Source organism: Colius striatus, chromosome 2, assembly GCF_028858725.1.
Source record: "Colius striatus isolate bColStr4 chromosome 2, bColStr4.1.hap1, whole genome shotgun sequence".
Classification (NCBI taxonomy): domain Eukaryota; kingdom Metazoa; phylum Chordata; class Aves; order Coliiformes; family Coliidae; genus Colius; species Colius striatus.
The window spans coordinates 2921061-2938674 of record NC_084760.1 but is presented as its reverse complement, the minus strand read 5'-3'; the positions used below and the strand labels follow the sequence as shown (position 1 = coordinate 2938674).

Sequence of the window (17614 nt, the reverse complement as noted above, 5' to 3'; positions counted from 1 at the left end):
TTAAATCTTACTGGAATAATAACTCAGTTGCAAAGTAAAATTGAAGTTTCTTCCCGTTGTTAGAACATCCTCCTTCATATTTACATTTCTGAGTTACCTATCTACTGGACATTATCTCATACTAGGGAAGCTTCCACTCCCCACTAATTAAACTAAAGCCTTGTTTTTATTATTGATTGGACTATTGTTTAAGTCTGTATTGTGAAGTGATGTTTCCAGTTCTTCTTTAAGACATAACCCAGCATTTCTGCTCATAGCTATTTCAACCCTGTGCTTGCAAGAATTACCAAGTTTGGGGTTTTTTCTTCAATAATTTTTGTACCTATTCTGATAACCTCTGAGTCTGGATACAAAACTAGGTCCTGCTCATGTAATTGGCTCCACTTATGTTCCACCTTTACATGTTTTCAAAGGTTCATGTATTGCCACAGGGCTTTCTTGGTCCAGCTGTTAACGTTTTTCTTCCGTGCATCTAAATTGACACCAGGCTGTGAAAAGATAGACTTATCCAAATTCATTAGATACATATTCCCACATACACTTTCTTTCCTTTGAAAGGGGGAGAGGAAATTTAGTTGGGCTCAAAGAACGAAGCATGAGGATGAGACATGAGATGAAATATACGGGTGTTCATAAACAAGACTGAGAGTTTCTCAGGCTGAGCCTGAACAAGACATGACATTTGCATAAGCAAAAGAGAATGTAAAAGTCGGTGCAAATCAATTTTATTGGTGTGCTATTGAACCATAAGGAAAAAAAAAAAGGCTTCTCTAGAATTCTTTATGTCCTGTTATGCTGCTATTACAAGTATTAATGACTTGGTTACTTCGTTTATGTGTTTGATGACAATAGAGGAGGAATGGCAGAGACAGTGGCAGTTAGTCCCAACATTCAGAATGTCTCTCAACAAGTTAAAGTGTTCTGGAAAAATTAGAATGATATTCCATGGGGACAAGCACAAGATTCTGCACTTGGGAGCGAATGAGCAGTTCAGCAAATGCAAACGAGGAAAGAGCTAATTAGGGAACAGTTAAGCAGAAAAGCACCTAGACATGACTGTGACAAGGTAAATACAAATCTGCAATTTCATGCTGTTGCAAAGAAGTTGAACATCTTATTGGGATTTCTAAGTAAGATGGAAACCTGAAAATGGTAATAATAACCTTCCTTTCCACTTACTACTTTGTGTGTGGTCTTTTCTGTACTATAGGCAGTTCTGCACAATGTAGAACTGATATAGACCAATTAGAAATACTCTGTCAAAAGCAATTATACCTATGAGATGCTTAGAAACAGTCTAGAGAAGAGCAGGCTGGAGGGGACACAAAATAATCACAGAATCACAGGATGGTTGAGATATGTGGAGGTTATCTACCCTGAATCAAGCAAAGTCACCTAGAGCTGGTTGCCCAGGACAGCTTTTTTGATATCTCCAAGGTGGGAGACTTCACACACTTCCTGGGCAGCCTGTGCTGGTGCTTTGTTACCCTCAGAGGAAAAAAGTGTTTGCTGATGTTCAGAGGGAACCTCCTGTGTTTCAGCATGTGCTCAGGGCCTCTAGTCCTGTCACTGAGCACTACTGAATATATCCTGGCTCTGTCTTCTTTGAATCCTCCCTTCAGTTATTTATACACATCCTCCCTGTGACATCTCTCCTCCAGGCTAACCAGTCCCAGCCATCTCAGCTCTTCTTCATACTGCAGATGCTTTAGTGCCTTTGTCATCTCACTTTCTTGGATTCTTTCCAGTTTGTCCATCTATCTCCTGCTCTGGGGAGTCCAGAACTGAACACAGTACTTTAGGTGTGGACTCATCAGTTATAAATGGAGAGAAAAGATGACTTCCATCTACTTGCTTGCAACACTTCTCTTAATACAGCCCAGGATGTGATCAGCCTCCTTTGCATCAATTGCCCATTGATAGCTTGTGTTCAACTTGACATCCAACAGGATCCCTGGGTCTTTTGTTGCCAAGTTGCTTTACAGCCAGTCAGACCACAGCCTGTCCTGGTACATGGGGTTGTTCTTCCCCAGTTGCAGGACTTTGTACTTGCCTTTATTGAACTTCCTGAGATTCCTATCAGGCCATTTCTCCTGCCTGACAAGGTCTCTCTAGATAGCAACACAACCTTCTGGTTTATCAGCCACTCCTCACGCTTTGGTGTCATTAACAAACTTGCTGAGGGTACATTCTGCTCCATCATGGAGCATGATCATTAATGACATTGAAAAAGACTGGATGTAGAATTGACCTCTGGGGTACACCACTAGTTACTGATCTCCAACTAGATTTCATGCTACTCATCACTGTCTTGTGAACCCAGCTGTTCAGACTCTTTTGAATCCATCTCACTGCTTGCTCATCTGGCCCATACATGAACAGGTTCTTTATGAGGATCTTATGGGGAAGAAGTGTCAAAATCCTTACTGAAGTTGAGGCAGGCAACATCCATTTCTCCTTCTTCACCCACTGAGACACTCAATTTTTAGTTTTTCAAGATGGACAAACATGACATCCCCTTGGTGAATCCATGATGGCTACTCCTAATGATTTTCTTCTCCTTCATGCACCTAGAAATGATTTTCAGGGTCAACTGCTCCATCACCTTCCCAGTCACTGAGATGAGGTTGACTACTCTGGAGCATTCTGAGCCCTTCTTCTTGCCCTTCTTGAAGACAGCAGTGACATTTAGCTTCCTGCATAATATTTCTTCAGGTGTTCAGAAGGTGGTTTTAGAGAAAGGAATAAACTCACCTCTATGAGTAAGAGCAAGAGCAATTAGTGTGAATTGCCATGAAGCTGTTTAAGGCAAACATCCTTATTGTTATCTTTTATAACAACAAGGATTGCTGATCCAGCAAGTCTTCATGGGAAGACTGCAAAATATGGGGGTCTATTGGAGAACATTTGATGTTATTTTATTAGGTACCAGTCACAATACAAACCAAAATGGCCAAGACATGCATCTATATCCAAAAGTATTCAGACTCAGGGTAAGTTTTTAATGATTCTTAGCAGTGTTGTATTTTAGGCTTCCTAGCACTGTAATACATTTTGGTTTGTCTCTTAGACAATAAATGTGTCGACATGTAAGTGTTGAATTAGGCTGGGTTGTATTAATTCTAGAGTTATGTTGATATCATCTGGAAAGACTCTAGACATTCCTGCCTAAGACTTCTCAGTGGAAGTCGTTAGATGATCCCATCTGGATGGAGAGCAAGGAGAGAGAAGAAAACTGTCAGATACACAGATTGATGAATTGCTGTGAGAAACGTTATGCCTGCTGTCTTACACAGGCCAGATCTTTTAAAATGAACAATAACACACAATGGGTACAAATCCCCCAGCAATTAAAAGTTCAGTTTTGAAGATGATCCATCAAATTGACATACAGATGTAACCTATGGCTCGTTGTCTCCCTCAAGTGGTTAATGCAAGAACAGGGACGTATTTCTTCTAAAAAAGTGGGTTTTTTTGGTTTTAATCCATCTTGCTTTGACTCATTCTTCTATTTGAAGGGACAAGATTTGATACATGCAGCCATCTTGACCAGGAATATGAGTAAACATCATTAAAAGCTGAAACCAGCTGTGAAGAGACAAAACTTGGTAGGACTTTCCTTGGCCAAGCTGCCAGAACTTGGGGGGATTTTCCTTGGCCAAATGAATGACAGAAGTTCTTTCTTTGCCCATGAGCTGTATCAGAAGTTCTTATGCTGTAACAGTAGGACAAGGAATTTCCTGAAGGACTCCCCCATTGTTGCTCAAACTGCAAGTGGATAAAGAACCTAAAACAATGGAAGAAAAAATATATTCTGTTGTCTGCAGACTAAAGCCCCAGAAGCTTTCTTCAGTGTTTTCTGTGAAAGACCACAAGCTGTGAACCACTCATCTTGAACAAGCATCACTACTCTGATTTGGGCTGTTAATTTGGATGGGATGTGTTTGGAGCTGTTAAGCCTCAGCATCCAGAATCCCTGAGAGAGAATTTTGATCAGTTTGAGGGCTTTGCAGGTCTGGTGTTTTCTAAAACTTATATGAAAACTCTTTGGAAAGATCTTCAGTTCTGTCAATGTTTACATCATCACAGCTGACCCAAATTGAAAGATAAAACAGGAAAGAAAGAAAGAGAAGGGTTAAATATTCAGATGTACTCAGTACTAGTGGTAGATTTCATCAGGGAAAGAATTTATCTGTCATCCTTAGGTAATTTCATCTTGGAGAGCTTAAAGGAATTAGGCTACAAATTTACCTTACTTCTAACTCAGAGGTGTAAATGCACCTAAGAGGGGGTGGGAATGTGATATACCCAGATCATTTCATTCTATACACTTAGAAATAATGCTGGGGAAAGCCAACAAAGCCAAAATACAACATTGCAAAGGCTTTTGCTAATTTGCTTACTTTTTAATGGGAAATTCTTATAGGGACATGTAAAACTTGTTTTAAATAGCTGGTGAACAGATGACATGTTTATATTCTTATCTGATAAAGTTCAAAGTTTCAGTAAAAATAACCAACAATAAAAAAAGAACCATGTAAGTTTGTTTTGTTTTCTTGTAAGAGTCCAGGACCTTATGTGAGAAATTCTCTGGTAGACTTTATTTTGAATATTCATGAACTGAGCCTTTGCTTTCTTATTTATTCCATTCTGGTGGGCAATATTGATAAAGTTCCAAGTTCCCACAGTGTATTTGGAAAGAAAACATAGCAAGAAATTTTGTCAGTATTGAATTTTTGAGATGTTGCAGTAGACAAAGCCTGAGGAAAAAAGAAATCCCATTCTCTAACTGCTTAGCAATGTGATCTTAGGCTTCTTGTTCCAACTTTCCTGCTCCAGCTTTCTTAATTTGATTAAGAGTGAGACATATGCGAAGTCTGTAAATATCTCAAGAGATAGATATTAATAACAGCACTGATGACATTGGGAACCTCTTTCTTGTCTGAGGGAAGACCTGATTCTGCATAAAGTGTTCTTGGCTGAGGAAAGCATCGAGGGTTCCATGTCTGGACAGAAATGTAACCCAGGCAACAAGGGAAAAGTCTCTGCATCAGTGTAGTTGAGGTGAAATGATTACATGAGGGCATTATACAATCTATCTGCAATATTAGGACCGTTCTGGGGATTGGAATGCCATATTTCTTTTCTTACTCTGCCTTTCTTTTTCTGGGCTTAGAGATGAGACCCCTTTGAGTCACATATTTTTGTATTTGCCTTGTTCTGTGTTTGTGCTCTGGTCAGAAAACTCTGCATAGTAATAGTGCAAACGCAGTCTGTGATGAGAGATGGAATCACAGTCACTACTTGCACAAATCTTTGCTCATCCGACCTCACATGCTTCCCACCCTTCCAGCGTTAGCCGGCCTCGCCTTCCCAGAGGTGGTCGGCCACTCCCGTGGCAATCCCCGCGATTCCTTTCCCTTCTGCAGAACCTCACAGAGCTCATCTTTCCTCCACATCGTCCCACTTTGTCGCTCCACAACCAACCTGCTCACTCCTGGCTTGGCACCCCCTCCCCAGCTCCCATCTCGGGGTTCCATAAAGAGCTTGCCTGCAACTCTTTGGGTTTGTGGGGTTTTCTTTTAAACCACTATTATCTCCATTACAGCTTCAGGCAACTGAACTGACTAATGAATTTTCTGTCGGCCATGGAAGTGCGCTGCAAGTACTCAAGAGATGTGCTGTGGAGCCGATTAAGCTGCAAGTCACAGCGGGCAGAGCCCAGTCGCTGCGAGCCCGCCGCGGTCTGTGCCGCCTGCGCTCGGCTCCACAATGGGATCATTGACTATTTATTTCCCTTCGCACAACAGCTCTGCTGTTTACTTAATTATAGGATCTTTTCAGTCACCAACCCCCACCCGCCCCAGACCCATCTCTTCGAGCTCTTCCCTCCCCCGATAACCAGGGCTTCCTAGTTGATGGCTTTGGGCAGATGGAGCGGGGCAACGCCTGCGCATCCTTTGCGGGGAGCGGGTAGCTCTCCCCCGCGGGATCGGGAACAGCAATTTTCCGCCAAAAGAAGGCGAGGGGACAGAGATTTTTCTGTCAAAGTGTACAGAAGGTCTGCCCAGATATCAAACCTGGGCAAGGCTGTGAGGTTGCGGGGAGGCGCAGGGGGAATCCTGCAGCGCTTCAAGGCATGTCCGAACCCCGAAACAAAATTGAAAGAAGTGACGCGTCTGGGCGAGAGAGGAAAGCGCTGGCAATCCCGCATTTCACACCCCAGCTCATTAGGGAGGCCTTGTCCCTGTCATCGCAGCCCCTCCTGCAGCGTTGCCGCTTAGGATCGCGTTGCCGCTTAGGATCGCGTTGCGCGGGGAGGCTGGCAGAGGTCGTCGCGGATCTCACGGGGCTCACTCACCCTCCTTGGTCGAGATCCTCACTCTTCCCTCGCTATATCCCCCCCCTCGACCCTTTTCCGTCTTGGATGGGGTGGGGGAAAAGTGACCGAGCTCCATCCCTGTTAATCCCGGGAAGAGGCAGGAACAGGAGGGCTTCAGCATGAAGAAGGAGTCGGGAAGCAGCTGCGGGCACCTGCCCTTTTTGTAGCACCCACGGGGCAAACTCACGACGGGCAAGGGGTCGCTGAGCGCTGGTTTTCTGACGGCATCCCCCTCCTCCCCACTCCCCCCCAGTTTGTGTTTATAAACAGGCTCGGGAGCTCCGATTAGGGGCTCGGACTTTTAACGCCCTGAAGACTCGCCGCCCGGCGAGCTCCGGCCTCTCGGGAGACAGCTTGGGGAGGAGAGGCGAGATCCTTTCTTGGTCGCCGCCCACCCTCCGAGCCCTGCGGCTACCGGCGGCCGGCTGTGCGAGCAGGCAGGGGCTGCGGCGAGGCTCAGCCTTGAGGGGAGCCGGGAGAGCGGTGACCGTGGAGAAAGCGGGTTTCTGCTCCTTTAAAGGGCGCTGTGCAGCGCTCCCGACGGGAGGCGGATCTCTCTCTTTCCTTCCCTCCCTCTATCCCTCCCTCCTTCCCTTCCTCCCTCCCTCCCTCCCTCGCTCGCCCGGCCGCCGCTCGCCGCCGCCGTCAGTGGTGCCCGGACGCCGGCTGCACCGCAGCCCGGGCAGTCCCCGGCTCCCTGCCACCGCCCTTCCTCTCCCCGCCTCCGCCTTCCTCTCCCTCCCCGCTTGAGCCCGCAGCTCAAGGTAGGAGGATGTCCCGCGGTTCTCCGGTTGGCCGCCACGGCCGGAGAGGGGCTGCATGCAAGTGAGGGGCTGCGGGAAGGGAAGGCGGCGGGAGGAGGGGGCTGGGAGGGGGGTGGCGGGTGAGAGGGGCGGCGGGAATGCACCGTAGTCGCGTTGTGCCGAGAGCTGCACGCTGCGATGTCTCTTGGCCGGGTGTCTCCGGCCAAAGGCGAGCGCTGAGCTGGAGGACTTGAGCACTGCTGGGCTGGCCGGCTCCTGCCGCCTGGATCTGTCCCTGCTGTGGGCTAGGCAAACCTGTCGTCTTCCTCTCTTCCCCGCGTCGTTCCGCACCTTTAGGGCCATCCCTGTCCCCACAGTGCAGGTGGAGGGGTGGGAAGCTGGGCCGAGAGGCCAGGGCAGCGCAGTCCCCAGCCCGGCTCCCGCGGTAGCCCGAACCTGCCCCCCGCAGTCGGAGCGCTGCGCCCGGGCCGGGCTCAGGGCGGCAGAGCCGGCAGCCTTGGGGATGTGCTCCCCCGGGGGAGTGGACGTGAGAAACGGGCTCTAACTTCTCAAGAGTTGCGGGTGGACAACAGTGTCTACTTCCGCGAAGTCTCCTTCTGCCCCTACGCTGCCCCCACAGCACGGCGCAGCCATCCCCTCTTTGGCTTATCGGCAACCTTGTCCTTTATTTCTGAACAAATTCGGCATTCTTTGAGTGAGCATCCATCGCTAACACGGCCAGGGCGCTGACACTCTCTGTGTAAAGCCTACGGAGTGGAGGCACGGCTGCAAGAGCCGTGTGCGCACCGAAAATGAATGAATACATTATAATGAAAACCTCTCGTCACGTTTTCCTTAGAAACTTCACGGAGAGTTCAAATATCCTCCGTCTCCAATACTCTTTCACTCCTTTCCCAACCTCAATGCAAACTGAAGGGACGAAAGGCTGATCTGTAGATTATGTCATAAATGTTTGTTCTTGCTGCTTAAAACCTGCTAGGAAAAGTGCACTGCTGTGAGCCTCAAAAGTGCCTGAACGAGGAAGTCTATTGCATACTCAGCTCGTTAATTAGAATACATGTCTTTCCACTAGCTAAAAATTAATTACCATCTTAAAATGTCATTAATCATCGGCGCCGCAGAAACTTGGTTGTAAATTTGGACTGAGCTAATAACAGCCAGAGTGTAACCTATGGTTTTTATAGCTGGTGGGAGTGAAGTGCAAGTGGGCCGCAACGTGTTTTTAAACGATAATATCAACAAGCATTCGAACAGTTTGGCAAACGTTTAAAAAAGGGGGATTGTGTTACTGCTTTGTCAGCAAAGCTTCGAGACTTGTTTCTAGAGATCTGGAGATGCTGGTCAGGTGTTGCGGTAAGCTATGGCTCTCCTCACACCAGATTGCAACAGCAGGGCTGTGATGGCATGGGAATCTGAAGCATTTGCAGTGATTTGTCAAAAAAAATGTCTGAGAAACAAAGCTTCGGGGACCGTATGCATTACACATACTAAATTTATATCAGTCCTTGTTGGGAGGGGGGAAATCAGTAGATTAAGAGATATAAAAATGTTATCATCGGCTCTTAGAGGCACAGCTATGATCTGAAAATGAAAGCCATTTCCTTTTTAAATATGGTAAAACTATACATCCCAGTAGGTGGCAGCTAGCTGGAACTGGGTTAACTTTTATTATGGTAACAGCACATAAAAATAAGATCTGAAGGAAAAAGCGCCTGGTATAATAAGGTAATCAGAATCACATCTCTCTCCTTTCCAAATGAAACATTACGTACGTATGATCATCATTTATACTTGACACATACCTAAAAATTTAGTAGGCTTTTATTACCCAGAAAAAGATTTAAAGGCCTCAGATTGTCTATTCTTCTTCCCCCGACTATAACCGGAGTGCTGTTTTTCATATCAGCTTCACTTGAGCATTGTCCTTGTGTATTAAAAATGTGTTACCACAGTCTCTACGACAGATGACCAAAATGTAAAACAAATCGGAACATGTATCCAAGCTACTGTAAATTTCCCAGTTGCTGAGCACTGAAGTGTGGAGGGCACTTTAATAAAGACTTTAATCTGAAGAATAACTGGGTAACAGTGGTGACAAGAGCACAAAACACAAGAAACAGCAACTATTCCGATATAACATTTTATTAAGGATCTCCAGCCTTTGAACTGTACATCTCACGGAGAAGGAAATGTGAAAGGCATTTGAGAACGTTTACCTGCATTCATATTGAAATCGTTCGGGAGGGTGGGCAGAAGTATCTTTTTAAAGGTTAGCTTTTTTTTTCCCCCCCTCCTTCCTTCCCTCGAAGGGGAAATGAAGCTAAAGTCCAATTAACAGAAGAGGAGCCTAGGGTGGCAAAGTCTGAGGCTTTAGTTAATTGTGTAGTCTGTTATAAGTGATCTTCAGCCACCAAGTATTTAGTGAATTCTAAACGTCTGACGTCTTGCAAGGGTTGGCTTTTTTCTGTTTTTAAATAAGAAATTGATATTCTTGAGAAACTAATTCTGGATTAACCAGGGTTTCCCTTCAAGGTGGGAGCTAGGGTTTGAGGGAAGAGAGGTAGGATGTTAACACTGAGCAGTGGGCGATGTGTGATGGCAGATAAGGAGTAGAGCGGTGCTCCTTATGAACAGCCGTAAAATCGCTTGGCCAGCTGACACAATCGAGGGCATGATGTGTGCCTTTAAAGCAGGCGATGGGAGGTTTTCCTGTGCTTCCCGAGCGGCGGAACGGCTGGGAGACACACACAAAGGCGCTGGCTCTGACACCTGCAGCGCGGGCGGGCGGGCGGGCGCTCTCCGTGGTGCTGGAGGAGCCGCCGCCGCGCCGGGCTCTGTCCGCGGTGCCGAGCCGGCGGTGGGGGGCGGGGGAAGGAAGGAACTTGGCTGGAGTCCCGGGCGTGAGACCAGGGGCTGCAGGGTGGGCAGCCCTTAATAGTGAAAGGATTTAATCACAGGCGGGCTTAAGATTCCAGGTATAAACGAGTCGGTGAGCTCGGAGCTCTGTTGGGCTTATGTTACAGGTAGCTGTCTTTATATTTTTTTTTTCTGCCTCAGAAAATCAGACTGATACCAGGAATTACTTTGCCCAAAGTTTATGCCTTGTCTTAGCTGTGCTAAAGCTGATCCTGAATACTAATTTTTCAAAACTACTCACCAAAACTCAATTTAAAAAACCAACCAAACAAGAAAACAACAAGAACAACCAACCTCCCCACGCCAGTTTACATAGGAAGCTACACCTGAGCAGTCATAATTTAAAAAGTATCTGAAGATGCCTAACGTCTTTTATTTTAGCCACACCAGGGGAAAGAGGAGAGAGGCAAAGAACGTTCACAATATTCACGTGGGTCGGTTTTATTTCCCCTAGGACTAAGACAAGATATAAACGAGTAGAAGAGAATAAATGAAATAGAAAAGGCAAGAAAAAACATCTCTCTGCATAATACTGGCAGATATTCTGAGTGTGAACTGAAGGAGTCGCTAGATATCCTTGCTTTTAATACTAGGTGTTCTTTTTAAAGTGCTCCAATAGTCAAATGGTCTGATTGAATTCCCTGCTAGACTGCAGAACTAGCCATTCATGATACTTATTTTTGACACTGCAGTTATGCCTCCACCTTAAAGAAAAGGGAAAAAAACCCCACAAGCCAATGATGTTTAATAATCCCCTCGCAGAACGAACATTTCTTTCCATCAGCATTTTACAGTGTTTTAAGTAAATGCATGCAGAGGAAATCACTAAGCCATAATGACAAAAAGTTACCGTGAATTGCTAACACTTTTAGGGATACAGAGCACCGACATTACAGGTTATAATTTAAATGCCGCTGCTGCCTATTCACATTGCTACAATATACAGATGTTATTTCAAAATAAACTGTAACTCACCTCTGCCATGCTTCTGACAGATTCCACTGAGTGTTCTCATTAGCATGGCATCATCGGTATTTCTTTCTGTAACGTCAGGTTTATTCTATGTTCAATTCTTCTGTATCTATGGGCCAACTCTCTCAGTGATATTTTCTTTAGTAATAAGAGACGGGGAGGGAGATAAAGGAGACAAAAGATGTCTATAGGCAGAATGTAGAAGAGAATGAATTCCTTTTCCTGGTGTAGAGTCTAGGAGTTATCTTTTAATATTTGTAATAAAGCTTGGGTAGGTTCAGCAAAAGGTTCACCGAGTTTGCAAAATCTGACAGTCCTAGTCCAATGCATTTTAATGAACACAGGCACACAACTAATTGCATTTCCAAGGAAAATCTGAAGCAGTCCACAGAATGCGTTTATCTTCTTTGGAACACCTGGCCAAAAGACAAAGTCTGTGGTTGCATTTGCTGATACAAACTCGGTATCCCATTATCGAACTGGGAAGTGCTATTGTTCTCACCGAGGACTGCACAAAACAAACTACTCAGTACAGGGAGGAACAGCAATATTTCCATAGTACTAGAATGAAATGAAAGCAAAGAGTAAAATAAGATGTCGTCAAAATAAAGTGCAAAACAGAAACTAGTCAGTGCCCAAGTTACTGTCTTTTAAGCAACGCTGCAATTTCAAACAAGTTGAGTGAAACAGGTCTGTGCGTCCAACAAGGCTTGTTGTAGGGCTGCCGATTCCTGTTTACCTAGCAAACGGAGGCTGGTGCTCCACCACTGAGTCCGGAGCAAGTTCCTAAGAACAACCAGTGTACAAGCCACCACATTTACCCTAATTTAGCATATTAATGTGAGTAATAGTTAGTGACTGGAAATATCATGATTTTGGTGGGGGGTTTTTTTCAGCCTAAACGTTGCTCTGATAACCTGCATGACCTTATTGTCAGCCTTCTTTTTCACAACTCTAAAGCTAAGTGATTTCGACCCAGGCAGTCAGTTAGTAAAACGCGTGAATTGATTTTTACACAACCGGTTCCCTTCTCCCCTGTAGCCCCCTCCCCGCCCCCGCTACAGACCCTTACAGCTATTGTTCAGAACAACCGAAAACGAACCCGAGCTGGTTTTTTTTTTCCTTCCGACAACGCTAGGCGATCGGATCAGTTGCATAATAGAAATTGGGAAGGCTGTCTGGCAGGCGGCCTTAAGAAGAGAAGAGCTATCTCAATTTCTCTCACTTAATCTTGGCTTCGCGTCAGAAGCTGTGCAGCAGTGCAGTAGAACGGGAGCACGGCAAAAGCTTCGCCTCTGAAACGGCTGGTGCTCATTGCCTCTCGCTATGTGGCGGTACCTCAGCGATTTCTCGAGCTGGATTACCTATTGATTTTCCTCCTTTCTCGCCTCCCAGGTTTACTCGGCTGGACATTGTGTGTGTTTGGATTTCTCAAGGATTCTCCCCCGACTAACATGGATGTCCCACCATTCCTTGCAGTTGAAGGTTGCTCCTTGGCGCAGTGAATGAAGAACATACAGGGATTGTTAATGGGTTTGGGAAGCGTAGACTCTCTCCTCTCTCTGTGACCATGCCGTGATCGCGTCTGAGGGCTACCAGTTAACGTATCCTCATTCTCACCCTACCGGGAAACCTGACGGCTTAGAAGGGGGAAGTAAGGCAGCGCGTGTGTGCATAGAAACATCATGAAGATTATTTCCCCTATTCTAACTAATCCAGTCTTCAGATGCACCATTAGACTCCTTCTTTGCTTACTGTGGATTGGATATTCTCAAGGAACCACACATGTATTAAGATTTGGTAAGATTTCCCGACACTTTTTCCATTCTGTATTTCAGCCCGGACGCGATCTGCGTAGGATTGACTCGGAAGGGGGTGCTGGGGGAGAGCTGGGACGTGCTGCCGGAGTCAGGCACCGAAGTCCCTCTTTATTTTGCATCCGGAGGGATGAATCGCTGTGTGTTTTTTTCTGGCGCTGCGGCTCATTGTAGCCGTAGTAACGGCACGATGATGATGATAATTATAATAACAATAGAGAGAAAAATGACTGGCAAACGCGTTTGCCTGAGGCTCTGCGCAGCTTGCCTGGCTTCCTCATAGTGTACCTTTTTATTTTCCTTAGTAGTGGAAAGCGTGGCTAATACGGTGCTTGAAGAGTTAAAAATCTGTCAACTAGTTGTTAAGTTTCGGCCGCTTCTCTGTGGTCCATTCGAGCCGATACCATGCGGGCGCGACGCTGTGATATGAGACCTTCGGACTGCTTTCCCTTGAAGCCTGGTTGCTTGCTACTTCGGCAGCGTTTAGGGTTAGAGAAGAGATCGTTTATGTCTCGAACGGTGGTCGTGAAACGTTTGAAAACCACAGCTTTTCTATGCGAGGGAAGTTGTACGAGTCCCCCCTCTCCCCGAAAAAAAGAAATCCGTTAAAAAAAACAACCCAAAGAAAAAGAAAAGAGATAAAAATCATAAATGGGAATGAAATTTCAAAGAGGGCTGAGAGATTTTACAGTTTAAAGCCTATCCGAGCTGGAGCATGAAACTAACCTTAACAGCTCCTCGAGTGTGTTCGCGCGGGTGTACGTGTGTACAAGCATGCGAGGGAGGAATTTCAAGCGCTGCATCCCCCATAGAAGTTTCGCTGCAAGGGAGGGCAAAACGGAGATGAAAGTTAAGCGCGGGTGCGAGGGGGGGCCCAGGGAAACCCTCCGGGGAAAGCCGCGGCGGGGGGCGGCGGGCGGGGGGGAGGCCGAAAGCTGCTACCGCAGGCAAGCGGCATCTTCCCTGCCCACCGCCAACGGGGCTGGAGGGGGAAGCGCGGGATTCCCTCCTTCGCACTGGCCGCGATGAGCTGTAGCAGCGGCGACATCCATTTCTCTGAGGCTCTGAAAGCTCTTCGTCTGCAGTAGCGCCTTGGTTTGTATCTACTTCTGTTTAAATTCCACCCCCCTGCAGTCACTTTAATGTGGAGAAGGTGGGTCATGGGTAAAAAGTCATCAGGCTGTTACCGATCTCGTGTCCTGAATTCCTAGTAGTACTTATTTTCTGCTTCCATCTGGTCTAAAGGTGGTGCTTCAAGCACGTTGCTCTTAGCAACCGTCTTCAGGAATGCTTCTTTGTTTGGACACGGCTAAACGGGTCGGTATGTCATTGCGGGGTTTCTTTAGCATTCAATTTGATCCATGATCACGGTGTGAAATTAGTGCTAGGGCTACCTGGAATCTGTCACTGTCAGTCTGTTCTGTTCCACGAACCGAAATTCATAACTGGTGCCGAGAGTCGGTGCCGGGGAGTCTGAATTACTTTCGAGGGTAGCTGTGTAAACAAACATCTTCCTGGACACACCGTTAGCAAGAGGTGTGCTTTCCTCCTTCAGACTGGCATTCTCTCTGAATCGTTAGTCCAGTGTCCCTACAGTGATAGCCGTGGAAAGCAGATTATTGGTAATTATAAGAACAATAAACAATCCCGAGACTGAAGTGTGTTTCAGTGGGACCCCGGCGCCCAGTGCCATGGTCGTGCACGCATTCTCCTCGGTTAACTTCCCTTCCAAACCGCCTCCTGGTCCCACAGTCTCTTAAAGGGTTGTGCTCACTCCATTGTTTGTAGTAGCCAAGTATGGGTCCGTTTCTGAATCACTGCATGCTTTTCTCTTCTTTCATGAGCGTTGTCGCCGACCCATCTCTGAGCCTTAGAAGTAGGCAGCGGGCTGTTGGTTATGTTTATTTTAGTATGCAATGTGTTAAGATTTAAGAGAGCTCAAGGAAGACTTTTGCCCTGCTCAGCCGGGCCTGTTGCACATTTAAGGAGTCTGTTGCCTATTTTAAGAAGTCTGAATTTAGCCTAGTCCAGGTGTGGAGTGACTGTCTCTGACGGCGGGAGAACTCCAGCTCCTTCCCCAGAGGCTGACTTCTGTGCCTCTGTGTAGGGGATGGCGGGGAGGAGGGAAGGAGCAGGGAGTGAGCTGTGGAAAAGCTTTGCTTGTTTCCGAGAGGGGAATTCTCAGCCGGCCCCTCCGGATTCCCTTGCTATTTATCTCTTCGGAATGTCCTTGTGACCAGGAGGACGGGATGCCAGTGCCTTCCCGTGGAGTCCTTCCCGAGAAGAAGAGAAAGCTGAGGAGATTCCTTCCAGAAGCCAGCTCGCCAGCCCCCGCTCTTCTTCCTCAGCCAGCAGCGCTATGGCAACAGGGGAGAGCTTGAAGCCTGCCAGAGCTCCAGCCCCCTCATTCCTCCTGTGCAAATTAACCACCATGGATTCACATTGTCCTTCCCACGGCTTCTCTCATTGTTGGGACTAGCCAGCATGTCCTTTTTCGCTCTCTTTCTCGCTCTCAAGCTACCTTTTAGCAACCACACCGGGAAGTCGAGCCACCTGGGTTATCTGTCAAATGCGAGGGGTTATTTTTCCCTTATGGAGCAAACACAGGGGGAGGCTGGTGCGATGGAAGAATTCCTTCCCCGGCGGCGCTCAGGCATCTGGGCGCTTGCCTGCTGCCGCTGCTGTAGTGAGGCAACGTGCTATTTGGGCATCACACCAGGCGCCTTTCTTAAATGACACCGTGTTTTATGGGGCATGTGGCCAAGCTCCTTCCCTTGCCCTTTCTGAATAAGCTCCCATAAGCAAGCCCAGGAAGAGGTAGGGGTCGGGCTCTTGCCCATGGTCTTCGATGGTGTCAAACGGGAACGGTCCTGAACCATTGGTGCGGATGAAAGGACAGGTTCCAGCTTGACGAAGGAGAAAGGTAGCAACCTAGTGTTTGTCTCTCCGCTGTGCTAAGTGTGATGGAAACCTTATCCTTATCACTTGTCACCGTACAAAAGCCAAAGTACGTGACCGCTGGCGGGTCCGTTTTGTTGTCGGGTAGCACGTTTTGTAGCCTGCCGGCTCAGTGCTGCTGTGTAAGGGCAGACCCAGGGCTCCCCAGAAGCACCAAGGAGCCCGGAGACCCGCAGCTCAGCCCACCGCCTCTCTGTCCCAGACGGCTGAGCAGGGCGGGCTGCCCAAGGCTGGCTTCAGCCTCCACCCCATCACAGTTCCATAGGCCCCCCTCGCTCCTGTCTTTACCTCCCCGAGGGTATTCTCTCACTTTGTCTGAATTAACAAGCCATTAAGAGCTGTTAACCACCAGTAACTGCTCACCTGTGTTTCAGAAACCCGCCCCTTCCCTTGCTCGAGGCAATAAGAGACCGAACCGTTTAAAACCCGTCTTTTCTTACCTCCTCCGCTCATGGAAGTCAGCTCTTTGAAATCGGAGCACTCTCCTTTATTGAACTGTCCGTTTCGTGCCTCGTTTCTGCTGCAGCGAGCAGCTCGTCTTGCCTAAAGCAAAGATGCGAATAGAGACCAGTGACTGGAAGGTGAAAGCTGTTTGGCCACTGCGTTTTCTCATTCAGGTAACTGTGGAAGTGTGGTGAAAGACTGAAAACTCCCATCACGGGGGCCCTCCTGGGCTGAGATGTGTTTCCCCACTTGGTGAGATATTTTGTTTACTTCATCGCATTCAAAAAGAAGGGTAAAGAAAAGTAGAAGCTCATGTCTGCGCTGCTTTTTGTTGATTTAGAGTTGCCCGATTTTAAACAGATGAGGAAAAGAGTTGAATATTGTGCATTACAATGGACTATAAAGGAAAAGAGAGTGGAGTATTCCTTCTTTTATCTTCAAAGCAAAAGCCTAGAGAGATGGGAACGCTTTTCAGAGAATGAAAGGAAAATTTTTAACTCGTATCAGAAGCATTTCCAACATTTCGCTTTTCCCCCTTTTTCCTCTTAAAAAAGAGCCCCTTACACCAAACTCTTACAAAGCCTTCGTGTTGCTCTCCATAAGTACTACTAATGCTGACGATAATAGCAAAACAAAGCTATATACTCATGTAATCTTTGGGACTCGAGATAAAATAACTAATTTTTCTCAACTCCCCCGTGGGACCCTGGCAAGGGGAATTACTATACACAGGAGTCTTCCTTCGTGAAGATTTAGCACAGGTTTCGTCTCACATACTTCTTAGCTGAGCTCCTCTCATTGTCCCCAATAAGGGTTCTTCACCTGCTGTGCAAGAATCCAATCAATGCACTGAGTCAAGGTAGTTGCTTTTACTGCTCTTCTGCAGGGTAGGGTTCTAGGCAACTAACAAAAGCCACTACACCTTCCTAAATGAGTAGGGTTTTATACATAAAATGACAAAGGAAAGGCTTCAGCAAGTTATTGGTCACTTATGACTTCATAATGAATTACTGTTCTGTGCACATCTAAATATCTAGCCAAGTCATACTAAGGTAGTCTCACATTTACACGTGGTGTCTCCTCCTAGAGATGTGGTTTTTACTATTATACTCATCTAAGGTAACTGGTGATCACCCCTTCATCGTATCAGCTACTACTAGGATCTTGCTCAACCCTATACCTTGATATAAATCTTGTTTAAAACAATATTTGACCACAGCAATGTTTTTTTACTGTATCTGATATTGGGACTTCCCATTCTCCTAAGGACTTTCTATTCCTGTTGTTATGGTTCCAAATTAGATTGCCCAATGTGTAAATCTTTACTCTAGGTATCGCTTTGGCTCAAACAGATTGAGTTT

The 17614-nt window shown here is 46.5% G+C and overlaps 1 protein-coding gene across 1 annotated transcript in view; it reads left to right on the top strand.

Annotated features, from left to right (window-relative positions):
• Positions 1-12719: 12719 nt before the first annotated feature.
• GRIK2 (glutamate ionotropic receptor kainate type subunit 2) overlaps positions 12720-17614 on the top strand; it is a 421372-nt gene continuing 416477 nt past the window's right edge. The window contains exon 1 of the mRNA XM_061989233.1: positions 12720-12834. Within this exon, the coding sequence (XP_061845217.1) occupies positions 12720-12834 (115 nt within the window). The remainder of the gene's footprint in view (positions 12835-17614) is intronic.